The sequence below is a fragment of the Python bivittatus genome, unplaced genomic scaffold (genome assembly GCF_059951505.1).
Source record: "Python bivittatus isolate LINGU-HERP-01145 unplaced genomic scaffold, Pbiv_v1 ctg000100_np1212, whole genome shotgun sequence".
NCBI classification, from domain to species: domain Eukaryota; kingdom Metazoa; phylum Chordata; class Lepidosauria; order Squamata; family Pythonidae; genus Python; species Python bivittatus.
In genome coordinates this window covers 1,977,877-2,003,549 of record NW_028277038.1, presented here as the reverse complement: position 1 = coordinate 2,003,549, position 25,673 = coordinate 1,977,877, and the positions used below count along the sequence as shown (strand labels likewise).

General features: G+C 47.0%; 3 protein-coding genes across 14 annotated transcripts in view; 2 read left to right on the top strand and 1 right to left on the bottom strand.

Moving 5' to 3' along the window:
• TMEM120B (transmembrane protein 120B) overlaps window positions 1–1,585 on the top strand; it is a 33,029-nt gene extending 31,444 nt beyond the window's left edge. For all 6 annotated transcript variants that reach the window (XM_088135208.1, XM_088135206.1, XM_088135203.1 and 3 more), the window contains one exon: window positions 322–1,585. In XM_088135208.1, coding sequence (XP_087991334.1) covers window positions 322–429 — 108 coding nt within the window. In that variant the 3' untranslated portion in view covers window positions 430–1,585. The remainder of the gene's footprint in view (window positions 1–321) is intronic.
• Window positions 1,586–1,730: 145 nt separating this feature from the next.
• Window positions 1,731–16,134, bottom strand: RHOF (ras homolog family member F, filopodia associated). 6 transcript variants are annotated; one of them, XM_088135215.1, is made up of 6 exons: window positions 15,837–16,134; window positions 6,181–7,341; window positions 4,440–4,527; window positions 3,971–4,080; window positions 3,546–3,680; window positions 1,731–2,910 (listed from the first exon to the last, which is right to left on the bottom strand). In XM_088135215.1, the coding sequence occupies exons 2-6, from the start codon at window positions 6,343–6,345 to the stop codon at window positions 2,746–2,748; spliced, it is 663 nt and encodes a 220-aa protein (XP_087991341.1). In that variant the 5' UTR covers window positions 6,346–7,341; window positions 15,837–16,134; the 3' UTR covers window positions 1,731–2,745. The 6 variants fall into 6 exon arrangements, with proteins under 6 accessions (XP_087991341.1, XP_087991338.1, XP_087991340.1 ...); XM_088135212.1 differs by lacking the exon at window positions 15,837–16,134 and adding an exon at window positions 15,651–15,825; XM_088135214.1 differs by lacking the exon at window positions 15,837–16,134 and adding an exon at window positions 15,079–15,596.
• Window positions 7,988–25,673, top strand: part of SETD1B (SET domain containing 1B, histone lysine methyltransferase) — a 42,539-nt gene continuing 24,853 nt past the window's right edge. Inside the window, exons 1-7 of one of the 2 annotated variants that reach the window (XM_088135189.1) lie at window positions 7,988–8,060; window positions 8,733–8,778; window positions 16,104–17,350; window positions 17,612–17,766; window positions 18,195–18,293; window positions 18,675–18,945; window positions 23,148–23,260. In XM_088135189.1, the coding sequence (XP_087991315.1) occupies window positions 17,248–17,350; window positions 17,612–17,766; window positions 18,195–18,293; window positions 18,675–18,945; window positions 23,148–23,260 (741 nt within the window). In that variant the 5' untranslated portion in view covers window positions 7,988–8,060; window positions 8,733–8,778; window positions 16,104–17,247. Of the gene's footprint in view, window positions 8,061–8,732; window positions 8,779–16,103; window positions 17,351–17,611; window positions 17,767–18,194; window positions 18,294–18,674; window positions 18,946–23,147; window positions 23,261–25,673 lie in introns of those variants that run through there. The other variant, XM_088135190.1, reaches the window with a different exon arrangement.

Sequence of the window (25,673 nt, the reverse complement as noted above, 5' to 3'; positions counted from 1 at the left end):
GAGAACAAAGAGAAATCTTCTTTGATCCACTGATGAATAAACAATGAGAAACTCCTGTTAGTTATTAGTTTACGTGATAACTCAAATTCTTTCCCAATCCGACGCCTGCGGATCTGTTGCTAGGAGTTAATGATTCTCAATTCTGACACATCAAGTCTGCTCTGACACACTTAGTCAATCCAGGCATTACATCTGTCGCCTGCCATTGCTCCTCATACTTTTCCAGTGTAAAGTTTTTCCCCATTAGTTGATACATCTACACCCAAAGTGGGTCTCTCTGTGTGGGTACATCCCTATTGTTTTCCTTCCTGTCTTCTCCAGGTTTCGGTACTTGCTCTCACATTTCTGATCCTCTTCCTCGGCAACTTCCTCACCACTCTGAAAGTTGTGCATACAAAATTCCAGAAGAACAAAACCAAGAAGTTGTGAAACAGGAAGGCTGAACTTGGGGGTAGTACAAAGTTAATGTGGGATGGAGGTCTGGTTCCTTTTGGCCTTCTCTGCAGATAGGTGTGCGTTCCAACCAGTTCTCCAGCTTCCTCACCGTCCCTCTGCTAAGCAAAGCCGTGGAGGAAATTCCACTCAACGTCCAGCTGTCTTCCAAAAACTGACTGATGTGTCAATGCTGCTGTCTCCTCACTGATGAATGACCTGTTTATATATTTATAGTGAATGCAAACCCCCAACTTTTGGGGAGGATCCAGCCATAAAGTTGGCCCTCTCTGGGAAGGACATGGATGGGAGTTGTTGGGTTTTTTTTAAAGGAGATAGAGAATTATTCTGGAATAAAGCAAGCTTTAATTGTATTGCTGTTCGAAGTGCCAGGGTTGGGGAGATGTTTGTGCTTGCTTGAAGCTATCCAGTCAGATAGCTACTCAGTCTCTTAGAACCTTGTCTAGTTGCTTGAATAGGTGCCCAACATCTGTCTGTTTGCAATCAGTTGAGGGGGGGAATGTGTGACTTGTGGCTCCGAATGCCCAGACTGCTTATATGATATATGCGGGAGCCTCCAGTCCTTCTTTGACATTTATTTCAGCAAACTTCTTCAGCAAGGATGGGAGATGAGGAATTACAAAAGCTTCTTGCAGACCAATGAATAATCTCAGTTTGTTTCTGGCTTTGTTGACCCAAAGATTGCATGAATGTTTCCCATATTCAGATTTCCTTCAACTTTCTTTGCGCCTCAAGCGGGAGAAGATGGCAAATAAAGAACGGCTCCGGCAGCTTTCTTTCCCCTCTCGGTGATTCTGTGACATAACTTTTTAGTTGTAGAACGCATTCCTTGCGAGGCATTTTAAGGTTAGATGTAAAGAGTTTGGGGAGAACCTGGATTGCTGGGTATTCCTAGTCTTCCTGACACAGATGAGGCTACCTTTCCCTGATAAAAAGAGAGCTGTGGAAATGACAGATGCATGTTGGAATCCAAGACAAAACTCCTCTTTGCTTTTATGCGTGCTACGCACCTGGGCAAATTCTGCTGATTAAAATCTGAATTATTTGATATATGCTATAAACCGATTTTTCCCCTGCGTAAATTAACTGATTCAGTAACCTTACGATTTAGAAATGATAGCCCATTACAGTCCTATCCTCTTATTTATTACTATTATTGTATTTTAATGAAACGCTTCACTCCCTCCCCCACCATTAGTACAAATATTTGATTGTCCCCTCAATGATTATTTTTATTTTTTTATTTTTCTATTAAAATAAAAAATATATATTTTAAAGTAAGTTCAGAGTATTACAAAACAAGGAGTATTGGCATAAAGAGTCCAAATTTCAACTAGAAAAAGTTTAAAGGCACAGCAGCAGATATAAAGGCATATTTCGAGGTAGCTATTCCTTATGAAATAGAAGAAAACAACCTACGGAATCCTATATAGGCACAAGCAGGGCAAATTGTAAGGTCTTTCCAGTTGTTTCTTGTACAGATGGTGTCTGAATCTTCCAACTGAATCGGGGCTCACTATACCTGAGTAACAATTAAATCACAGCCATACTGTACTTCAACTTCTGAACTGGATTTCTATCTCTTGAAGGGTTTCTAGGTTATTACAGACTGGTAAGGAAGGGTCACAACCATTACATTCATACATCATAATGAATGATGGTTCATTTTAACTAAGGTTGGCTAAACAAGCACACTTGGCTAGGTTGATGGCAACACTAAACAATAAGCCACAGTCTGCAAGCTACAGTGGTAACATATAAACAGTGCATTAAATCAGTGTTTTTCAACGTTGGTAACTTGAAGATGTGTGGAGTTCAACCCAGAATTCCCTAGCTAGCATCTTCAAGTTGCATTGGTTGAGAAACATTGCATTAAACCAAAGTCAGGCAAACTCTAGTATGTGGTTTAGGATGTTATGCAACTCCAGCTCACACCTTGAAGTTTCTTGAAAAGGAAGGAGAGGAATAGCAATTCCACGTGTAAACTACAAATAGGTAATACTGCAATGATGTAAGAGATAACAGGTTTTTTTAAATTGTTATTTAAACATGGCAGCTAGTAAAGTGATCTTCCTTCCACAAGTAAAAAAAGACGACCTGGAATGGAAGGGCTCCTTCAGAGTGAAACCTCTGACCATTTTAGCTTCACTAAAAGCAGAAATTAATATAAAACAAGTTCCTTCTGTTAAAATCCAAATGAAAAGTCCTGTTTAAAGTCTGAAATAAAACCTAGAAATGCCTCCTTGCATATCACTGAAGGAAGAAGAGCTTCCTCTGGCTGGTTTCACATCATCATAAGAGGATGCAGGGCCTTGACTTCTCCTGGCGTTTGGCCTTCTTGATGGCGCTCAAAGCCATGCTAGCAGCTTCGCTAAAAATGGGTTCAATATTTTCGCGGAACTTGGCTGAGCACTCTAGATAAACATTTGCATTGATCTGGCGACAGGCTTCTTCACCCTGCAAGAAAGAATATCCACAGAAGCCTTACAGGATGGAGTCAGCAGCAAGCGACAAGGTAAACTGGAGAGGGGTTGGTGGTCTGAGTGAATTTTTCATGCTGCTTTGTAGGAGCGGATGGTGGGGAAGGCTGCTGACTAGGAGAAGGGGTCACGGGGGGAAGAGCACGTGGCTGCTGCGCTGTCTGTTGCACCCCGTCCTGAAAATCCGAGCATTATATGAGCGAACCAAAAGGTTCACGTAGAGATAGCATGCACCCTCTTGGATCTCATCAGGCCAGATGGGCTCGTGGTTGCTGATGCCTTGCCTACCCTCCTAAGTCCAAGCCAAATCACCTTGTGGCCTGGCGCACTGCGCATACCCAATCATTAAATACTTAGAAATCTATGCTGGGCCAGGCAGCAAATCCATGTCTTCATCTTAAGCCTTCCATCAAGTCACTCTGCTGGTGGGAAATGGCCTTTGTAGGGAATGCAGATAGACTGGGAAGTTTGGTTAGTATATGGGCTGATGAGTCCTACACTGAGCAGGTCTTCTACACGCTGTTGCTCAAAAGGACAGGTGACCTGAATTCAGTGGATTATACCTGAAGAAAGAGATGTTGGCTTGTGCTGTAGGTTGCTTGCTCTCTTTACCTGCTTGTAAGTGATCGGTTCCTGTTGAGCGGAGCGGAGTTTTCTGAGATGTTCTTTGTCTTTCCGGAGATCTGTTTTGCAACCCACCAAGAGGATAGGGATTCCATGACAGAAGTGGTTCACTTCATGGACCCACTGTTGGAGAACAAAGTGTTTGAACTTTGCTAGAACGTTTCAAATGGAAACGGTACATAGTGTACTAAGCTGTGGTTTGCTAGAGCCATGGCTTGTTAAATCATAAAACATGGTTTATAAGCTACAATGACACAGCACACTAAGCCATAAACTAACCAACTGGGTGATGGCTCCAGATGACGTGTGCACTAGGTAACTGCAAAGGGCTTCTAGTTAGTTGTTTCACAAAGGGGGCAGTATAGAGAATAAAACCACAATCCTTTCACTTTTTAGTTCTAAAGATCTCTTACCTTAATTAATACATTATCAAAGCTAACTGGGTTCATGACATCATAGCAAATCAAAACCACGTGGGTGTTTTGGTATGAGAGCGGCCGTAGGCGATCGTAATCCTCTTGTCCTAAAACAGGGAAAATACCAAGTGGGTTTAGGAACTTTTTTAGGTAAGTGTGTGTGTGTCTCTGACTTTTTCTTTATAATAATGGGGGGGGGGGAGACTCAAAAGGGACAGTGCTGTCAATATGCCAAGCAAGATATGCTCTGATAACGTTCCTAACTTGCACTATGTAGATTTCCTAAACTTTTAGAGAAACATCTAACTTGGTTACCTTTTGATTTTCTTCTTAAGCTGCAAACCACATGGCTCGTGCCATGGTCAAACTGTCTAAAGGTATCAAGCATTAAAATTCTAGATCTAGAAATAGTACTAATAGAGGTAGTATGTTTTAAAAAAACCAGAATCAAGAAGATTATCTTTACCTGCAGTATCATACAAATGTAAGATTATTTCTTTCTTCCCCACAGTGACATTGGTTGTGTATTTCTCAAAGACCGAAGGGGCATATTGCTGTCAGGAAGTGGAACACAGAGTGTTATTAGCGTACAGTGTGAAGTTTCGCAGCCCCTCCCAGACCGTTTTACAACTTTATATATTTCCCTTCTGCAAAAGTAGCCACCAAAATCTCCAAGTGCTTAAGTGATGGTGACCACATTTCCGATGATGATGTAGGGTTTTTGTTTTTGCTTTTTTTTAAGTTGTTAAACTGTTTCAGGGCCCTTTTAAAGATAGCAGATGAGTATTGACTGGATGGATTGGCTCCCTCCCTGTGGAGGGAGAAGCAGTGAGAAGAGCAACAGATACTAAAAAAAAACAAACCCAAACGCATGAAGCACCTATTGTGTTGCACTAAGATCTGCACATCTTCTCGATGGCCAAACCTTACGCTTTTCTTTCACTTGTTCTGAGCTTTAACTGCAGCCTAGAATGTGTCACACCACAGGCCTCCAGATATTCCGTCTGACTTCCGCCCCTCCGTCCGCGAGCTCTTTCAAGTAGAACACCACATTGCGTGTGGAGTGCTGCAATTGTCCAAGGGTTGGTCCTGGAAATAAAGGCAGGTTTCTGCCAGGACAGGATTCAGCTGTGGACCTGGGTGTGCTTAGGCTGCAGTCCCATTCGCACCTATGCAGAAGTAGTCCTACCGAACTCAGTGGGACTCAGGATGTGTAACTGGGGATGGGTATATCAAAACCAGATTTTGCAGCGTGCCATAGTGATTTGCAAAAGCATTGATTCATGGAGGTGGCAAGTCGTCCTCAGCCTAGAGCAGTGCGGAGGATGATTTTATGACATCTGAGGACACAGGCAATGCCCAGATGTGCAATCTCCCAACTTTGAAACCTGCAATAACTGAAGCGGTAACGGGAAGTCCGTCACTCATGCATCCTGTCGCCATGTGGTCTAGATAGGGGTTGAGATGTTTCCTAAGATGAAACACCAATGAAAGGACTTCTGCTCCATTTTAATAATTTCTAACCAGGTTTGTATATGCTGTTGGTAGCTCCAAGGCAACCTTTAAACACTTTTCTCAGTTCTAAGTCAGCAGACATTGGGAGGCAAAGATGTACACGTGGTTTGCTGTCTTAGTCTCCTGAAGGCATAACTGCAAATGTCTACACCACACTGCCGGTTAAGTCACATCTCCTGGTTGATTTCAACTCTTTGCAACTTCGTGGTACATCCACGGAGTCCCATCTCAGTAGTAATCAGGCTTAATTAATAAGCTCAAAGTCTACCCAGTCTTAACGGAAGCTTGGCTTGCTGCACGGACAGGCAATCTGAGTTGGTCCTGCACATCTGGATGCGCCAGATGATTTTCCTTCAGCAGCTGGCCAAGAATCTCCTGACGCAGCTGGGGGGAGGCTACAAACGGCACCTTTGCCAAGCTGGAGCCCTCCAGATGTGCCAGGATGAGGATGCCCGCTGTAGTGGGGGATTCTGGGAGCTCCACATGTGGGGAGCCCCGCCTCAGGGCCATCTGAGCGGCCCCCGCTCCCAACAGAAGGGATTTTCTCCCTCTGAGGGGGGTTCCAGAAGCCTCCACCGGAGCGGCTGAAGGAAGGTTCCAGGCCTTCTGGAGGCTTCCCGCGCGGCGCGAGCTGGGGAGGGGGCCGAGCGAGCCCTGATTGGCTGAGGAGGGCAATAAAAGCCGGCGCTCACCTCGGGAAAGGCGCCCTCGGCGTGGACCAGCAGCAGCGATGTCTTTCCGCAGCCGCCGTCGCCCACCACCACCGCTTTCAGCTCCCTCGGCGTCCCCTTCCCCCTCGCGGCGGGGCGCTCGCCGCCTTCCCGGCTGCCGGGTGCCGAGCCGTTCCTTTCGGCCATGGAGAGCCGCCGCGAGAGACCCGCTCCTCGGGCGAAGGCGAGCGAAAGGCGGCGGAGGCGGCTCGCGGTTGCCTCGCCTCGCCTCGCCTCGCCTCCTTCCCGTTGCGGCTTCGGAAGCGCGGCAAGCACCGCCGCCGCCACGACGTTTCCCCCTGAAGCGACGCGGCCGCTGCGAGGGAGGGTGGAAGCCGCGCTAAACCCCGGCCTCCGCCTAGCCCTTTCCCACCCCCGGGGGCGGGGGCTCGGAGGGGGTTTCCTCCCCGCTCCGGCTCCCCAAACCCCAGCCCGGGTTGCGTTTTTGCCCTTGGCCACGCTGGGTCAACTCCAAGTCCCATCGTTCCCAACGAGCACGGCCTCCAAGGAGAAGGTCCCCTGGGGTGAATTAGGATAGGAAGCTTTCTCCCATTTTGCTCTCTCCCCCGCCCCCGCTGGCATTGAACTTTCATCACGTCCAAGCTGGCCGGGACAGATGGGGATTGTAATCCTGACGGGGGGAAGGCAGCCCTAGCCATAGGTTGAGCACATTTCTAATGTTAAGTGATAAACTGAGCACTAGTCTGAGCCTACGTGGTTTTCTGGGTAAGGTCCACTTTGTCCTGGTGGTTCCCAGCTGCGTTTAGGACTGAAAGCAACGAAGCCTCTTGGGAGTCCTCAAGGGAACAAATTAAGGTTACCAGGAATGACGAAGACCTCACTGGTGCAATAGTTTTGTTTCCTCTTCTGGGGCGCTTCATTCTTACCAGGAAAGTGTTTCTTGCTCTTCTCCAGCAAGAAAAAATGCAAAATAAGTGATGGTCTGCTGATTTTAATCGTACCTGGAGTATGGTGCAGGCATCTCATGTGTGTAAATAATGCCCCCTATATTTTTATTCCTCCTCCAGTCAGCTAAAGATGTTGCACGTAGTCTCTTTTTTGCACATGTGCAGGAGGGAGGAAACATCTAAGAATCTTTGGTCTGCCTTTTGAAGTCTCAGCTTTGAGTTAGGAAATAAATACCTGCATTAAACAGAACAACAACAGAGGGTATAATAAATTCCAGAAATACCACCTGTTTATTTCTGTCTCATACTATTTGTGCTTATAATAATGCAGATTTTACCTTTTAAGTACAGGAAATCCCCAATTTAAGAACAGGTTCAGTTCCCAAGGTCTGTCCTTAAAGTCGAATTTGTATTTAAGCTGGAACAGTATTATTGTATAATACTGTGTAAGTAGTATTGTGTAATGAACTCAAAGCATTGTGTATTTAACTTGAATTTTGCTACAAACCAGTCATTCTTAACCTGGGGACTCCCTGTACATGTTACAGTGAATTGGCTCAACAGATACATTGGGAATGGTGTCACACCCTCAAACTTAGCTTTACATTTTTTTTTTTTTTTTTAAGAACAACAGGTGTCAGCACCTGCCTGGCAACATCTGTGGACTCAGGCTTAGATATCCATGAAGTCACCATTAACTGAAGGCTATTTTGTTCTGCAACTACTTGGAGTTACCACTAGATGTCCCTCTAGACCTAAAAACCCACACACACTACAATGGAAGCTTGCTGTGACAGTAAACGGAAAGGGAAATTGCTGCCAGTCCAAAAGGCTTATGGCCGAGGAATGTGTCAGGTGACCGAAAGCGCAAGCAAGCAAGGTCTTCTCTTCCACAGGGCTTTGGACCTGTGTTCTCTGAATGAGCCTCGCAGGAAAGTCACTTCTGAAAACTGGGTAATTTCAAAACCAACTTGAAATATTTATGAAAAAAACATTTGGCTCGTGCACACTATATACAATTTTTTTGGATCACGTTCATGGGAAACAAAAGGCAGAAGTAGCTTCTGACTGATACTTAGCATTGTTGATTAAATACTTCTAATACTTTTTCAAGAACAGTTGGTTACAAGTCACGGTGCTTTAATCCCATTTTTTCTTCTTTCAGGAATTTGGAACAATATAGATATTTTCTGCCTTTGTTAGATCTGCATAATTACCCATGAGCTAAGAATTTAAGCTAACTTCTGGTTCTGAAATTTTGCCTTTGTTTTCTATCCTCTTTCTAAAATAAAGTTAGGCAGTATGTTTGCATGTTTTTAAAATAATTAGTACAGTATACATTCCCGGCATCTATTTATAGTTAGACTTCTAATTACAAAATCTCTCAGCGGTGAGCATGCCAGTTTCGTGCTCGGGTGGGTGGGTGGGTGGGTGGAGTCCTATTCTACTATATGTGTAGTATACAAGTTGTCCACTCCGTAATAAACTTGGAAAGAGGAACAAACCACATCTTTTGTAAAATGAGAACATACTTCCTCTTTCTATAAGCCTAGCATGAGTTAGCACTGAAACTAACAGCAAAACTGCCCTCTTTTAACTATGTTTTACATTCTCCTTTTAATATAGCATCCTCAAAGCATGAAATATTGGCTGAAGTCAATGTACCGAAACAGTAAGTACAATAAACCTTATTTTTGTATAAATCAGTCCAAATACTACTGCAAGAAGGTTTCATAGCTGTACTTTCCAAGTTTCATGTTACAGCATTACCTTTTTCCTCTATTGCGTAACAAAAAAAGTTGTTTGAAATTTGTAACCCAATCAGCCGAAGTATACCCTAAAATAATTGTTAATGCAGAGTAGCAATGGCAGTACTTCAATCTAGCACTATAGCTTTAAACCATTTATAAATCTGCTGCTTGAGTATGTTGACTCTTTTTCACCCAGCTAGTGGGAAAACAGTGAAATAAATACAGGACTAATTGCTTATTTAGCACTGTAAATCAACTCAAGGAGACCAGACAAAAAGTTCCTTTTTTAATTAGATAAAAAGGTTCCTAATTAAAGACACATTCAGATATTAAATGAACTTAGGGAAATTCACAAACATTACAAAACATATGACACGTTTTACCCAGGTTACTTAGACCTAACAGCTGCATTTGCACAACGTTTAGTGATAACATGTTAAGCCACAAAGAACCAACTATGTACAAACTCATTCAGCCCATTTATTTTATGATTCAGTGTACTATGTGAATCTAGAACATGGGTTCATTCAGTAACCAGGTTAAGTGTCTTATGCAAACCTAGCCTCTAGTGGCTACCATGTAGGAGGTTTGTCATTTTCAGTGCCCAAGGCCAGTGTACTTGAATATTTTAGTAATAGCTAACGATCCTACTGAGAGCCCATCTGCGTTATTGGACAGAGATTCCCGCTGCTAGCAGATGCATTGTGAATTCTTGAAAATATCACCGCAGTAGTCAGTAGGTAGGTTGAACTTCAGTTTGCTCAGTGAACTGAATGAGTTTATTTTGACACAGCAAAATTTCTAGGTTCATGCATCACATTAATCTATGTGATTAGTTTGATTTTAGCTTAGTGTGTGCTAACCCAGCCCTTGTGATTCAGAACTTAGCACAATGGGAAGCCAACCATGGTTTACCATAATGCTCAAACCTAGTCACTACTAAAAGTGGCACATTAAAATTCAGGCCTTAAACGACACACGCACGATGTGTATATACTACCCCATGTCTTTTTCAATACTATTCAGGCCACGTGTCATCCAGCTATTCCAGAGCATAATAAAACAAGAAGTTATCGTTGTCCATCATAAAGCAGGAGCAGAGTCTCAAATCCCATGTGTTTCTCAAGTTAAGCAATTTGAATTGCACTACTTCCTCATCTGTCACTTAGTGTTGTAAGACGCATGTCCTAAAGCTCGCATTTTGAGGAACAGTATATTGATATTTTGCAGTCTTACACAGAACTTTAACCAGTATGCGCATATTTATGCAAAATGTTCTAATACTTTGGCCGTGAAGGGGCGGTATTAGTCACCAAGGCGATTATTCAAAGGTAATGTGATCCAAATGGTGCCTGCTGTTCTCAGATTACCTTTGCTACCAATATATCAATTGGAAGGATTCTTTGAGGATATACGCGCAATTGTATATTGTCTGATGATTTGCTGGAAGCATATAATTAAAGAATTGGCTGGCTATTTATTTGAGTAATGTAACATCCTCGTGTTTAGGCTGTCAGGCAGCATTAAAGCTAAAACCAATCCAGCCCTTTTGCCAAGCGCTCTCATCCCACATCCTGTTCCCAAATCCAAATCCTCAGTATGGGGTCAGTAGAAAAAAGTTGCTGGAAAGGGCTGCCTAGTCCAGCGTCCGGCTTCTAGCAGGGCCAGCGAGGCACTTCAGACGGTTTAGAAAAGGATGTGAAATAAAGGCCAGCGCATCCTAGCAACTGCCACCTAATGGGATGCAAGGACAAGATTTGCACGTAAGCCATGATTGGCTGAACAAGCCACAGTAGATTAGGTTCATATATAATGTTTAATCAAAACCAAACAGATCAAATTATGGCATAGCACAATATGTGAGTAAGACAGGGTTCAGACGGCACATTAACCTTGGTTTGGTATGACCTAGCGAATAGATAACGGTCTGCTTATTCAAGAAGACAAGACACACTGATTTACACACCACCCAGCACTGCATTCGTAAAGACCAAAACCGAACCAATCGCGTGATGAATGTGGAGATTCTGTGTTGTTCATTATGGCAAAGAGCAGCTTAACCTTACTGTATACAGTATCCTTCTTTTAAGCAAGCCCCTACCATATTCCTCCACTCTCTTCCCCAGCATACACATTCACTTCACACTATGGAGGCTGGAAATCAGTTGTGTTTCCTTTGCTTAATTCTTTTCTGCCCACTTCTTGAAGGTCCCCTTATCACTGCTTGAGCAGCGCTTTTCAGCCACTTTCTTCCTCCCGGGCTTGAGATTTTCCCAGGCCGCATCCAAACTCCTTGAGCAGCAACATTAGGACAGTTCGGCCAATTAAAGGCACGGCTCTGTCGTAAGTACAGTGAAGGATGAATGCCTGGGTGAGTTTATTGTGGCCTTAAGTTTGCTGAGCAACGCATCAGGATTCCTCCTTGGGGGGGGGAGCAAAACAAACCATTTTGTACCTACGAGGTGATTACATAATCTAATAGTGCCCCTTACAGAGAAAGATCTAAAGTTTAAAGAAAAATGTTATTCAACTAGAACTTGCTCATGACAAATAATCATTCAGAAAATGCAAACATTTAATAAAACTGCTTCTGTGTTTTCAGTCTTCTGGGTCACAAAAATAGGCAGAGTCTTGGCTGTCTAAATAACAACGAAATAGGAATCGGGCCAGGAAGTTTGCTCGTAAAAACTTGCTTTCATTTAAGCTTATTCCCCAACATTTGAGTGAAGTTAGTTTGTATTTCTGTGTTGCCCCTCAATTCAAATTTCCCAGTCCTACAAAGACCTAGACTTTGTCTAGAAAGGCACAGAACTGCTACTGCTAGAACGAATTTAACTTGAACTTGTTTAGAAACACTGAGAAGACTATTTTGTACCTCAAGCATTCTCCAAGGACACTAAAATGGATTGAAGTTGAAATTGACGTAACTTGAATCATGAAAAAATACCAATGCTTACTGGCTAATTGATAAAGCATGCAAGCCATTTCTCCACAATTCAGTGCAAATCACCCTTTCAGGATAATTCACCGTAGGCAATACAGGTCTTTGCCAAGAAATACGCTACCAGAATAAATATACTGAGCAAACTCCAAACGTCTGTTTGATAAACTACAAGACTCCATCTTAGAGCCTTTGACACAACAACCTTCTTGAAATTTTGAAATAATGGTCCAGAATCCACAAATCTCACATTAGGACAAAACAACGTAGCGCTTATTCTTAATCCAGGCACTTCAGTAGAGGAGGACGACCATATATTCCACAGTGTCTAAGCCAGTATAGCACAACTATTCACGCAAGCTGCAAAAACCTCGGTTTATATCTTACCTCAGCCTTGAAATCATGGGGTTAAGTTATACATAATCCACTGTACATTCCAGTCTTGACTTCACATCTATTTACAGTATGGAGATCAAACTACTCAACTGTATAGGACTGTTGTAAAGGTGACATATATGGATTGCTTGGAAAACTCAAGACAACACTCTACCCCAGTTGCAAGAGACATGGAACCTAAAGAGACTGCACGGTGACCTACATTAGGCTAAGCGGGGTGGGGAGGGAGGGAGGGAGGGAAGGAAGGAAGGAAGGAAAAAAACAACTCCAATGTACACAATCTGGGCTGCCAGGATCAAGCTTGCACTTCGCAGCTGCTGCTCCTGCCTCCCTCTGACTCCTTTGAAAGGAATTTGAGGGCTCTCAAGTCGGCCACTTCATTCCTAGCACACAAAGGCAATCTTGGGGAGAGGCGCCTTACCGAGCAATCATCTGGGGATGGGGCTCCCTCACGGGTGTCACTCCCAGCAAGTAGGTAGGTCACCACTGAGAGGAAGAGGGAAACTGGTAGAAGATGCATCCATTGACCTCAACAGCCCTCTCTCTTTCTGCACGATTTTCACATGGAAATACAATGCGCCAGGACGCCCGGCTCAGTCTGGTGGCAGAAACCGAAGCCAATTCTCCCAACACCATCTTAAAGGCCACCGAGTGCACAATGTACGACGAAGCATGTTTACTCTGAAGCACTTGGCATAATTCACCAGGATTATGTCCCCCTTGTATGCTTTCAACTTAAGCAATAGCTTTACCTTCTCTCTTCCCACAAAGGCCTGACGGAGGAGGGATGACGTTGCTTAATGTTTAACAGGCAGTCCGTTCCTTGAGCTGTTGCTTAAAAACAGGTTTAACCGCTTGAGCAAATCCGGGTAGAGATGGCAAAATGGAATCCGAGAGGCAACACCCATGGCCTCCCACTGAATATTTTACAATCAGCCAGCAGCAGAAGGCATGTTTAAGAGAAATGTTTCAACCGCCACCCCTCGTGAGAGATTACTGTGATGGGGAAGAGAAAGGTCAGACGGATTTCACCTCGACGCTTGCCGATCCGTGCCTATCTCACCCATCCGGCTGCTCTGAGGAAAGCTAGTATTTTCCTAAGCCCAAAACCAGGGCTGGCTGCTCGTCTACTCATTTCTGCACCGATTAAAAAAAGAACCTGGCTCAGCCTGTGGAAAAGGCTGTGTGCAAGAATCTGGCACGAAGTCAAGGCCTGAGGCGTCACCCTGCTTTTTCAAAAATGTCTGAAAAGCACTCATTTGGGAGGCCCCCAGCGGGCTGAAGCCGCCCCAGCGCCCTCCTCCGCGTCCCCTGCTAGAGGCGGTGGCGGCTCTCGGCCAGAGAAAGCCAGGGAGACTCGCGCTGCAGCTCCTGAGTGGCTCTCCTGTCCTTACTCTGGAACTCGGCCCTGCAAACAAAGGGACGCGGCTTCACCAGGGCTACGCCTGGCACAGGCTGCCTACTGCAAGTGGGCAGATGCCATCAGAAAGCCCTCTGTGCTCTGACGAGGGCAGCACTCCCTCCTCGGCGGCTGCGGCGGCTGCTGTTCCTCCTCCTCCTCCTCCTCCATCGTTGAGCTCCCCCTTTGTTGGGGTCGTGGCTGGGGGGGGGAGGATGAGTCACGCCGCTGCCACCCTGCCGGAGATGCCTGGTGAGGAGTGGGGGGAGCCCTGCTGGGCGACTCGCTCCCCACTCCTCGCCCCCGGGCGCCGGCGGCAGCAGCTCCGGGAGGAGGGGAGGGGAGGGAGTAGGAAGGGGAGCGCGGGCAGCGCCGCCATGTCTGAGCAACCCTCTCCCTGCTGCAAGGGGGAGCCGCCGGACGCGGAGCTGCTGCTGCTGCTGCTGCTGCTGCTGCTGGCGGGGGGAAGCCAGAGGGCCGCCGCGCCCTGGTCTGCCCTCGGCGGGTACAGCCTGCTGCTTTAAGAGCCGGGCCGCCCCGGCCTCCCGCACCGCGCTCCAAGCCTCCCCGAGCGGGCAGGGCTGGAGCCTGGCCAGGACCTCGCGCGAAGGAAGCGGCCCCCGCTTCCCCGGCCCTCCCCTCGGAAGAAACGGGGGAGGCGCGGGCAGCCCCGGCGGCTCTCTGCCCCCGAGGGCGGAGGCGGGAGCGAGGGCTCTCCTCGGCCCGCCGGCTCGCGCCCAGCCCGCGGAGAGCCGAGCGAGGGGGCTGCCCGGGACGCCATTACGAAGCCGCGACGGCTCGCCCCGGGAGGACGACGAGGGGGCCGCCGGCCGAACAAAGCCTCCCGGAGTCGCTCCTGCGGGGCGGAAAAGACCGGGGGGGGGATCGGAGACCCGCTGCGAGCCAGAAGCGCATCACGCGCTTCCCCAGCGGCGCGGCTCGGCTCCATCCTGCCCGCGCCTCTGACGGGGAGCGGCGGGTCTCCATCTTGGCTGGTGGCTTTCCTCGCGCGCTGGGCGAGCAAGCGGGGGGGGGGGCTCGAGCAACGCCAAGCCGCTTCCATTGCTGCGGGTCGCCAAAACTCTTGCTCCAAAAAGCAGAGGCGTTAAAGAAAGCACAACCCACCCTCCCCAATAGCCGCAGGGAGCAAAACTAACAGCTTTTCCTCGGTTGCACTGAAAACTGAGCAAAAAAAGCCCCCCCCGTCCGACTTTCAAGGGGAGCAGCTCTCCAAAGCCGCCATGGATCCGCCAGGAAAAACCCCTGCGACTCAAGCCACGCCAAGCGCTTTGTTTCGGGAAGATGGACGGAAGGAAGAAGGGAGGGAGGGAAGGAAAGATTCAGATCCTCATTGTGAATCCCCCCAGCCCCGAGATCGTTAGCGCTCTCCCCCCACCGAAAGTAGCTCGGATGTCCGCCCTGGAGGAAAACGTTTTGTCGCAGAGGCCTGCTCCGTTGCACTGCAAGGGCAAAAGGTTTACTTACCCGCACACCACAGTTGATGCAGTTCTGAAGGTGAAGGGGGGGGATAGAGGGGGAAAAACACTATTTCTAAATATTGGTTACATTCTGTCTGATCTGTCGCACATTTGCAAATCAATTCTCATCCAGTCATTTCTATGGCATAGCAAAAAACAAAAGCAAAAGAAGGGTTAAACATCCACTGATTTTGACTAACAGTATCCGGCTCATTGTGGCTGCCAACGGCAGACTTAAATCGGCACATTTCGCTGAGATTTACGCCGCGCATAAAGGCAACGACGTGTATTTCCTTCCCTTTGCCTCCCCCATCTTTTCAAAAACATGACCAAATACCGTTCAAATCTGTACATGTTAGTGTGACTACGCCTAGTTAAGTTACTGTATGTAAACATCTTAAGCATCTCTAGCGAAATACGCTTGATTCAGAAAGCCTTTCAGAAGCAATTGGTTTAGATAAACAAGACAAAAAATATGACATGCAGATGAAGTCTGAGAAAAATAAATAAGGAGAACTCCAGTAACATTAACATGAAAACTACACTTATTAAGAAGGACAGAATGGATTGGGTACTTACAATGTAAAAGGAAAAAAAAGTTATCCTGCCCTTTTGCAAGAATTCACGGTTCCTACCTCTATATTTACCTCGTTAGCACGGAAGGGTTTAACTTAACAGATGGCCAGGTATTTTAAGTGTTTAAGACTTGTCTAAAAATGTATACTTCAGGCAGAGAGACAAAAGCTTTCAAAAATAGAAACACACCAAAAAGACGTATGTATTTACTGTTTTTGCTCATTCAAAACTGGGACTGCTGGCCTAAGGGCGTGCCATGACCTAGTTAAGACACGAGACCAAGATGGGCTCCGAGTCAAAGGGAAAAATCCAGCTCTTTTTATAACGTCTTCCTTCTTCCTGTGAGTCCTCTAACGGTGGTCAGACATTGACACACCCGGGGAGCAGTCCTGCCCGGGCCGGCGAGGATTCCTGCGAACAAAGGAACACCCAGCTGGCCATTTAATTCCATTGCAGAAAAATGGCCGCCCGCTCTGGCCGGCCTCTCCTTGGCTGTCTGCTGAAGGATGCCTTTCGAGCCGCGTCTAATAACTCAAGCCCGATGCAAGCGGCGCCCTGATTGGCTGCGCCCGCCTGGTGCCTCCAACCAGCCAATTACCTCACCACGGCCCAATTACCAACCCCAAGCACAAGACGAGGTAAAACAACCCCGAGCCCGACAAAGCGACCCGGGGAGGGGAGGGGAGGGGAGGGGAGAGGGGAGGGAAGGGGCGAGGGCGATCGGGGAGCCGGGCGAGGGAGCCTGCCCCGCCGGACTGGCTCGAGCCGAAACAAAATGGAAGGGCCCGCCTGATTGGCTGCTCCGGACCTTTCATCAGCCGAAGCTGCTACTTTGCCTGCCTGCCTTCCTTCCTCTGGCTCGCTCGCTCCCTCCTCCCTGGAATCGTAAAATTGACACATTGTAACAAAACGGGGGCGCCCCTTCCTCCTCCTCCTCCTCCTCCTCCTCCTCCTGCCGCGGAAAGGAAGGTGCCGTGCGCGCAACGTATCAGTGCCAAGCCTGGGGGCGCTCGGGATGTGGCCTCCCCAAGGCTCAAACGTTGCCCCCCGGCCCCCCCACTGACTCGTCACCGCCGCCTCCCCGTCCCTGTCCCCGTCCCCGTCCCCGTCCCAGTCCCAGCAACTTCTCTCCCCCTCCCTCGCCCGCTCGCCCAGCCTCCGCCGCCCCCCCGGTCCATCTTGTCTTGTTTAGGCACAGTTTCCCTCTTAGGTAAATGTAGTCGGCAGATTCCAAGCGGGCTGGGCCGCGCCGCGGGTCCGAGCGAGGGCCGGCGCCGGCGGGGCCGCGGGCGGCGGGGAAAATGCGCGGCCCTTTATTCCGGGCGGGGCGGCGCGGCGGGGCCGGCGGGCCGGGGGCTTTGCGGCGCGGCGCAGCTGCCGTGAATGTGCATTCGGCGGAGGGCGGTTAGCCATTCGCCCAGCTCCATAGCGGAGAATTGTGGGATGCCTGAGAAGCCAGCCGAAGGCGCACACACAATATGTGTTGGCTCGCGAAAAGAAAAAAAAGAGGAGGCTTCCCGGCCCCGCGTAACGTAGCCCGCAGCCCCATGTGAGCGAGCGGTCGCCTCTCGCGGCCCGCGGACGGTCGGCCCGGCGGACAATGTCTTTCAAAGAGAGCAAGGCGGCGGGCGGCGGCGGCGGCGGCGGCGGCGGAGGAGAGCGAGCCAAGCCGAGCGAGGACCCCGGCCGAAAACTGAGTTCAAGTGAGCGGCGCCTCTCCCTCGCCGGCGCTGGGAGCCCCCGCCCGCGCCCGCGCCCCCGCCGCGGCCCGGCGCCCGCCGCGGGCCGAGCCGCTTCCCCGGCTGGACGCGGGCGCGCGGGCGGGCGGGCTGGTGGGGGGCGCGGGCGGGGGGCTCCGCGCCTCGACCACCTCCTCCTCCCCCTCTCCCCCGTGGCTTTCCTTTTTTTTAACTTCGGGGCTCCCTCCCCCCTCCCCGCTCCCCCCTCCCCGCCCGCTTCCCCAGGTTGGATCAACGGAATGGAGAGCGGCGCCCAAGCTGGTCCCTCGGCCGAGAAAAAAAACCACCATTGGAAAAGTTACAAGTTGATTATTGACCCAGCTCTGAAGAAAGGACAGCACAAACTCTATCGCTACGATGGGCAGCATTTCAGCATTCCTGTAAGTGGGTCCGGGGGGGGCAGAGACCCCCCGTCGCGCGCCTGCCGCCCCCCCCGCCGCCCCCGTCCGAGGTCTCGTTAAAACCTCGACGATGCTCTTTCTAGGCAGCGGAGGGAGGTCCCTTAATGACCTGGGGGAGAAACCCTCGAGGCGAAACGATCCGGAAAGGCACAGAAGTTACACCCCCTGACCTAACGTAGCCTGTCAGAAAAAGCTGCAGCTTTATCTCTGGGGGATCCGGGCCCCTTCGGCTCTGGGGGCATCTCATGGCCCCCCCGCCCCCGCCCCCCCCAGATAAGCATGCCTTGTGGCTTCCTTGCTTTGCAGTTCCGCAGGGTAAACTTTTTGGGTCTTGCTCCACCGCCAGGATTTGTACCTGGTGGCTCCCGTGGACGCGGCTGACATCGGCGGCCTCCTTTTCTTTGCAGAATCCAAGTCTTGCCCCCGTGGAGTGTGTGGAGGATCCCAGGATAGGACGAATATGGACCAAAACGAAAGAACTGGAGCTCTCCGTTCCTAAATTTAAGGTACAGGCTGAGTGGACCGTGCTGCCGTTTGCTTAAATCATAACCGCTCGGTGTTTATTGTTAGTCGGGCAATGAGTGGAGCGATGCGATGCGATGCCGACAACAAAGTGAAGCTGAGCCTGCTGTTTGCCAGAAGTTGGCTTCATTAGCGAGGGCTTCTTTGTGTATTGTCAGTCATTTTGTAAACAAGTTGGGGCCAGGTAGCAATGTGGGGTTTTTCAGTGAACTGCTGAGGGAGGAGGAAGGGAATGCCTCTCGGATTCAAGAGGTGCTTCTTAAACTCCTCTTCCCAGCCACGGGGTGTGTTCACTGACTGCCATCGCTATGGTTCCCCCCCTTCCCGCCCTGCTGTGTTTTGTGCAACTGTAAATCAATCTCCAGATTGACGAGTTTTATGTGGGACCGGTGCCTCCCAAGCAAGTCACCTTCGCCAAGTTGAACGACAACATCCGTGAAAATTTCCTGACCGACATGTGTAAAAAATACGGCGAAGTGGAAGAAGTGGAGATTTTGTACAACCCAAAGAACAGGAAGCACCTGGGAATTGCCAAAGTCGTCTTTGCCACTGTGAAGGGAGCCCGGGAAGCTGTTCAGCACCTGCACAACACATCTGTCATGGGCAACGTCATTCACGTGGAGCTGGATACTAAAGGTGGGAAGCTGGCTGCAATCTCCCTGCTCCTGTTCTTTCCTCACCTTTTTCTCCAATCCTGCAGGGAGGTGCGTTTGCGGACTGGGCTTGGGCGGGCAGGGCCGTCCTTAATTGCAGGGGGACTGTTAAATGGCAGTCCTTTCCTGGGCTCTTAGTGGTCACGTGGAGTTGAATGTGTTGTCTGTTGCTAAGAGACAGCCCGGTGACTTACCCAATGCTGCCATCCTCTTGCTTTCACCCATCCAGTCCCTCGCTCACGCCGACCCACGGCTTGCCAAACCGGGCCCCCTGCGCTTCGGGGCCAAAAGTGTCCTTCGCCCTTAGCTGTAGCTCTACCAACAGCCGTAGCAGCAAGATGGGGGGGGGGTCGAAGAATTCCCTTTAGAAAATGTCTGAGAAAATCATCCAAAAGGTTTATCCCCTCTAACAGAGTCCTTCCTCTTATCTAGTCACTTTACTGTGGAAATCAATATATTCTTAAAGGGGACTGCAAAAATCTCTCCTCCTCTGCCTCTTAAAGAGACAGTGCGCCCTTAATTCTTTCGAGTAGGAAGTCTGTAACGCTGACCCTGCCAGACAGAAACAAAGCGATCTAGGTAGGAATGGAATGATTTACACGATTCTTAAACGTATAAGAAATATTTTAGGAGTTGATTTTAACTTTTTCTTTCTTACTGTTTTTTTTCCCCCTCTTCTTTTGGCCTGGAGCAAGGAAATGTATGTTAGTCATTCAGACCAATTTGTTACCTTAATATATAACATGTAACTTGTTCCTTGCCTTTGCTAGGAGATCAGTTTGAATGTAAAAAGAAGGGAAAATGTTAGATTTTGGAGCGAAATGTTTGAAAAGCATATGCAATGGGCAAGTTATTTTTGTATAATGAAATAACTGACTTTTTGCCTCTTGCTTTAAAAGCATTTGTGCTGGAGCTTGAAATTGTGCTGGAGCTTTCATGCAGTTAAATGCTGGAACTCAGCTTTAGTTCTAGTTCACTGAATTCCAGCTGAAATTAAACATTTTTTTCCATGTTGTGACATAAGCATTCAGTCATGCAGATCAGAAAAAATGGATTGATCGATGAAGGGAAAATATAGGTCAGGTATGGCTTTGCTATTGAGTGTGCTTTCAACATTATTTTGAGGCACCGTTGCATTAGTTCTAACTAAGTGTCATATAATCAATAAACGATATCACCATCTGTGATTTCAGCTCTGCTCTGAGTAGTTTGTAATACATCAATTAAACTTTAATATTTTCAGTCCAGCCTGACCTTAAATGTATTAGTTTGGTGTAATTCCAGTGCGTTAAACAGAACTTCCTTGTGAGCAACTGTAGCCTGAAGTCTTTCTGACTTCAGAATGAAAACAACAGTGTGGAATGTTCACAATTCTTCATTAATTGCTTGAAAGTTCAGGTTGATATTGTATGAAAACTCACTTTAATATTTTGCATGTATGTTGACCGTTACTGATAATAAAAATCAGTTTTTAGATTTCTAATGCTAGTCTTTGAAATAGTTAATTGTTTCCTTTTTAGATTCTGACATGTCCAGTATTTCTTAGTTAATTATATGACGTTCAATACTGCAGAGAGTGCATAATGTTTAAATGTTTGCTGGCCTCTGAAGACTATAACCCCAGAGATCTTAAAGTGTTGTAGCTTTAAGTGTGAGTCATTTAAGGTGAAACTTAGACGTTGGTTTATAGTAAGATTTTTTGCTGTTGCTATTATTGAGATAATAAGGCCTATCTAGCGATACGTTGTATTTTGATCTTTGTAACTGGGATAGTAACCTGCCCAGTGAAATGATCTGGTGTCTTAATTGAGTGTGATAATGTGGTGTAGAGGCCAAGAGTTGCCGGTGGACCAAGAAATCTTCATTCCAGTCAAGAGTTCAGTAGGTTGTCTGTGGCGTGGCTTTTCAGTCCCCCAGCCTGTGTTATGGGGGCCTCTCCTGTAGGACTCTTGTAATATACACGTGAAGCATATGCAACTTTATACAACTGCATTGTGATCGCAAGAACAGAACTCGGGAAGAGAGCAAGGTCTATCTAGCTGAGCGCCTGGTTTCCTCCAGTGGCCAACCAGTTGCCCCTTAGGAGAAGCTCAGAAGCGGGACACAGAAGCAGACATGAACCTTCTCTCACTGTTGTTCCCAACAACTGGCATTCAGGACATGCAGCGTCCAAACTTCGGGGTAGATCACAGCCATTAAGATAACTTCCTTCTCTGTGAATGGAGGAAACATTTTGCCGTTATGTGGTGACTGTCGGTAATTAATTTTATTACTTAGGCATCTGGGATGGAAATAATCCCCCCTCCCTTTGTTTCTCTTGATTGTCACGCATACAGGGTCACTAATGAATAACTCCAAAGTCCAGGAGAGAGATCTTTGCTTTCTCCTCTTAAGGCATCATTTGACAGGATTAACAAGTTGTTGGCTTAACCATGGTTAAAGAAATAACCATAGTGTTCTGGATTCACGTAGCATATTAAGCCATCAGCCACAGTTTACAAATCACTGCTGCTGGGTTTGTGCAGTTGTGGCTTAGTGCAGTATACCACTCCTGCCTTTATAAATCTCTTCTCGTACCCCTCTTTCCTCTCCTTTTTTCTAAACTCTTCAGAGGAAAATCCCTCCAACCCCTGAAGCGACTTTGTTGCATTTCACTGCATCAACCGTAGCTCCACGACATCTTTTGGAAATGAAACGGAGCTCATAGAAATGCGCCCTGGTCCAAGGATAATTGATATACCGAGTTGCGTAAGGCATGACAATATGAGCTCTTTATTTCTCACTCCTTTGCTAGTTACTCTGCTGTCAGCCCACTTTTGCACAGCGCAACTCCACTCCCTGAATTGCATTAGTGCAATTGGATTCTGCTGCCATACTGGTATAACAGCATCACTCTGAGCATGAAGCTCACCCCCTTTTCCTCTTCCTCCTCGTGCCGTCGGCCCGGGCACTGGGGTTGAAGTTCTAGTAGAAGCAAACTCACGCAGGTACAGGATGGGGCCTGTGGCCCAAGTGAAGATGCAGAGGTTTGCCATCTTAGGCAGCACTGTGGAAAAGAGGAAACGTTTGGATTTTTTAGGGGAAAGAAATCTGTTTTCCTAGAAACAAAAAATGTGCCTATCGTGGGGGAAAAAAAAATCTCAAAATCCAGGATTGAATGTCAGCATCTGCCGCGGGATTCTGACATCTCTGTGGCTGCTTTACAAAATGTGCTTTCCAATAATGTGATTTGCTTAGGTTTGGCTTAACGCGTTGTGCGAACCCAGTGGTTGCAGCTTCCCTTACTGACCACGGCTTAGTCTAACAGCAGTGGGGTAGCACATTTGGAGCGGAAGACAGTGTTTGTAAGTCATTCCACATCTAGCATCATTAAACCACGTCTGCCATTTTGGCTCTCCTGAAACAAGGTGGGAGAAGGCCGATTCCAGAGCACTGAACTCTGTGATGAAGAAGAGGGGATAACTTCGTGCTAACCTTTTTTTACGCCTCTGGAGTTTTCACTCCTCACAAGGAGAGCAGCCTGAAATTAGATCTATCTCCCTATCTAGCCCTTCTCAAACTGTATTTGAACTATATCCCCATTATCCCCCGGATGTGCTGCCAATAGCTGGGAATTCTAGAGTGATAATCTGAAAAGATCCACGTTGGAGGGCCTAAATAAGATAACCTCTTAGAAGACTTGGGAGCCAATGTGGGGTCTTGGTTAGACCATGTTCGTGCTGGGTGACCTTGAGTCTCGCCATTTCTTTTAGCCCAGCATATCTTGGGTTCTTCTGGGGATAAAATGAGCAGAGATGAACCTTAAAGTTCTTTGGAGGGAGGGTGGGATAAAAAGTGGAACAAATCAAGCAGCTCCTTTTTCTTTTCGACAAAGAAATATTTTGCTGAATAAATGAACATTAAATAGCAAGTGGTGTGTTTGCAGACTTTCTAAAGCAGCGTTTCTCAACCGTGGCAACTTTAAGATGTGAGGGCTTCAACTCCCAGAATTCCTCAGCCAGCATGGGTGGACTTCAACTCCCAGAATGCAACCATGCTGGTGGGGGGATTCTGGGAGGTGAAGTCCATGCTTCTTAAAGATGGCATGGTTGAGAAGCTCTGCTCTAAAGTGAGGTTCTAGGTCTTCATTCTATACTACCTATTGCCCATTGATCTTCTTTAATAGTGATTTTGTTCTCTCCCCAGGTGAAAAGCGTATGCATTTTTATGAGCTCCTTGTGAACGGGCTCTACACTCCGCAGACCTTGCCAGTGGAGAATGAACAAGATGCATCACCCACCGTCAATGAAACTCTGCAGGTATGTCTGGAACGTGGTAGAGTCGAAGTGATGCTGTGTGCTTGACACATGGGCTAAGAAGACCTTCATTCACAGCAAACTCTGATTTGGATGCACTGGTCAGCCTGTCTCAAGAAGATGTATGTCAAGCTAGTTCTGGTCTTCCCTTTGGCAGCAAAACGTTAGAATGGGTACGAATCATGGTGGAGCTCCAGGTTGGATTCTGTCATTAGATATGGGAATAAAAAAAGGTTTTGTAGTGCAGATGATCAAGCAGGCTGGATCAACAATCATGGAATGAAAAGCCAAAGTATTCAAAACGAAACAGCAGTTTTGTTGATCAAAATGATCAAAACATCTTAAAATTGTCTGGGTTGTGTCCTATTCATGTCCTATTCATACATATCTGGGAAAATGGTTCCTTTTACTTCAGCGAGGCTTAGCAATAAACATGTATTGGATTACCCTGTCGGTCATCTGCACAGGTAGGAGTGGTGGCAGAGGCTGGGGGAAGCCTGGAACAAATTCCCTCTCACTCATCAAACAGATCTTGGGCTAATTACTTGCCGTTTTTATATGGGGTCAGTTGACCTAGATAAAATTGGACTCTGACTGTTTATCTTAGAAATCTGCTTTTGAGTTATTGAAGCAGGAACATTTGGTAGAAACAAAACAATTGAAGAAACCCCAAACCTTGATTTCACCCAGTGCCCAGGTCGAAAAGAAGCTTCATCTTAATTAGGAAGATCTCAGTTCCACCTTTTTAACCCATCCCACTTGAAATAGGTTTGTGGGAGCTGATTAAGAAGTCACCTCTGTCTCCTAGTCTGATTTTGAAATCGGGGGGCAGGATAGAGGTAACTGTATTTAAGTAATGTTAATAATTGAAGTTTGACATTCTCTGTTTTGGACAAGGCCTGCAAAGAAAAGCCAGCTGTTCAACAAGTTGTTAACAAAACAAAAAGCAGACTGGGTTTCCCGTGGGTGTCACTTGCTTTTTCTTAGACTGAGTTCCTTATTCCGTTGGCTAAGCCTTTCTAAGTCACTTGAATTAAACCGGTGCTACTAATCAGTATGAACAGCTTCCATCCGTTGTAAGTGTTCAGCTTTTTCTAGTAAGAAATGAATGAATATTTTAAAATATCCACGTTCAAGTTACATTTCCTGGAAAGTCAACTCCCTGCTGGAGGGAGGCCCCTGTTGCCTAGAATTTTAAACGCCTCTTTTCAGCTTCTTTTTCCCTTCCTTCAATCTTTAGTCTCCAAACGCTTCCACTGCATGATTTTACTTTATCAGGCCAGGGTATGCAAAAGGCAGCCGCTGGTTTTGGACATAGTCCTTTTCTTAATCACTTTCATTTCCCACCTGCCTTTTGGAAGTTTGAATAAAAAAAAAAAGCGAGGGTTGCACCATAATCTTGATTCTGCAAGAGCTGAACTCTCCGTTGCGCAATTCCGACTTGGTTTCCCTGACAGCTGTTTAAGCATCACCTCTCGTTGGAATACAGAATAACTGGACTTTGGCCGTTTCCACGGATTTTTTAAAAATACAACAGTGTTTCTTCTGCAATTTGGTGACCTCATTCAGAATTGTAGAAGAAACACTGCTGTGTTTTTAAAAAATCTGCTACCTTAAGTCAGTTGTCCCATTCTCTTCCCTTTCCCTTAGCCTCCTGTCTGCAAAGCTTAATTGATCCCTTGCTCTTTTCATCAAACTGTAGTTTGGCATTACATTCCAACCGGCAAACTGTCGTCTGAATTACTGAATTTCCTGATAAGAGAGAGCGAGCAATGATGGCTCCATTAAAACAGGGCTAAATATTTTAATTTCCTAACTTTCAAGGCTAGTGCTCTGTTACTTTAGTCTGGGGATAATCAGCCATCCAGACATTTTGGACTTCATCAGTCTTAGCCAGCAATAGCAAAGGATTATGAGCAATGCCATTCAAAATGTCTCGGTTGCCTTCCCTGGCTTTTATTTCATTTTCTTAGATATTAGGGTTCATTTCATGTTCTTCATGCTCAGCTTGAAATCCAGTCTGATCAAGCATCTCCCGCTGGTTTTCTTTACAAAGCGAAGGCATTTCAGAGAGATCTTTCTTGCCACCTTTTACAAAAAGACCCTTGCGCTGAATGGCACAATTAAGGTGCACTTGATGGTGGGAAATAACATCAAGACCTTTTTCCTGGACCCCACAGGTACTTGGGGTCCTGTTTCTTTACAGGGCTCAGTTTTATTGGCTGTGGCCTTGCTGTTATCAATATATTTATTTCAATATATACGGCTGCCCGTCTCAACATTTTAATTTCAAGGTTGATTTCTGATGCCACTGCATGAAAGATGGAGATAGATTATATATATAAATTATATGCACACGCGCACACCCACACATTCCATTACACATATTTTGTGCAAAGCTCATCATCATTATCGT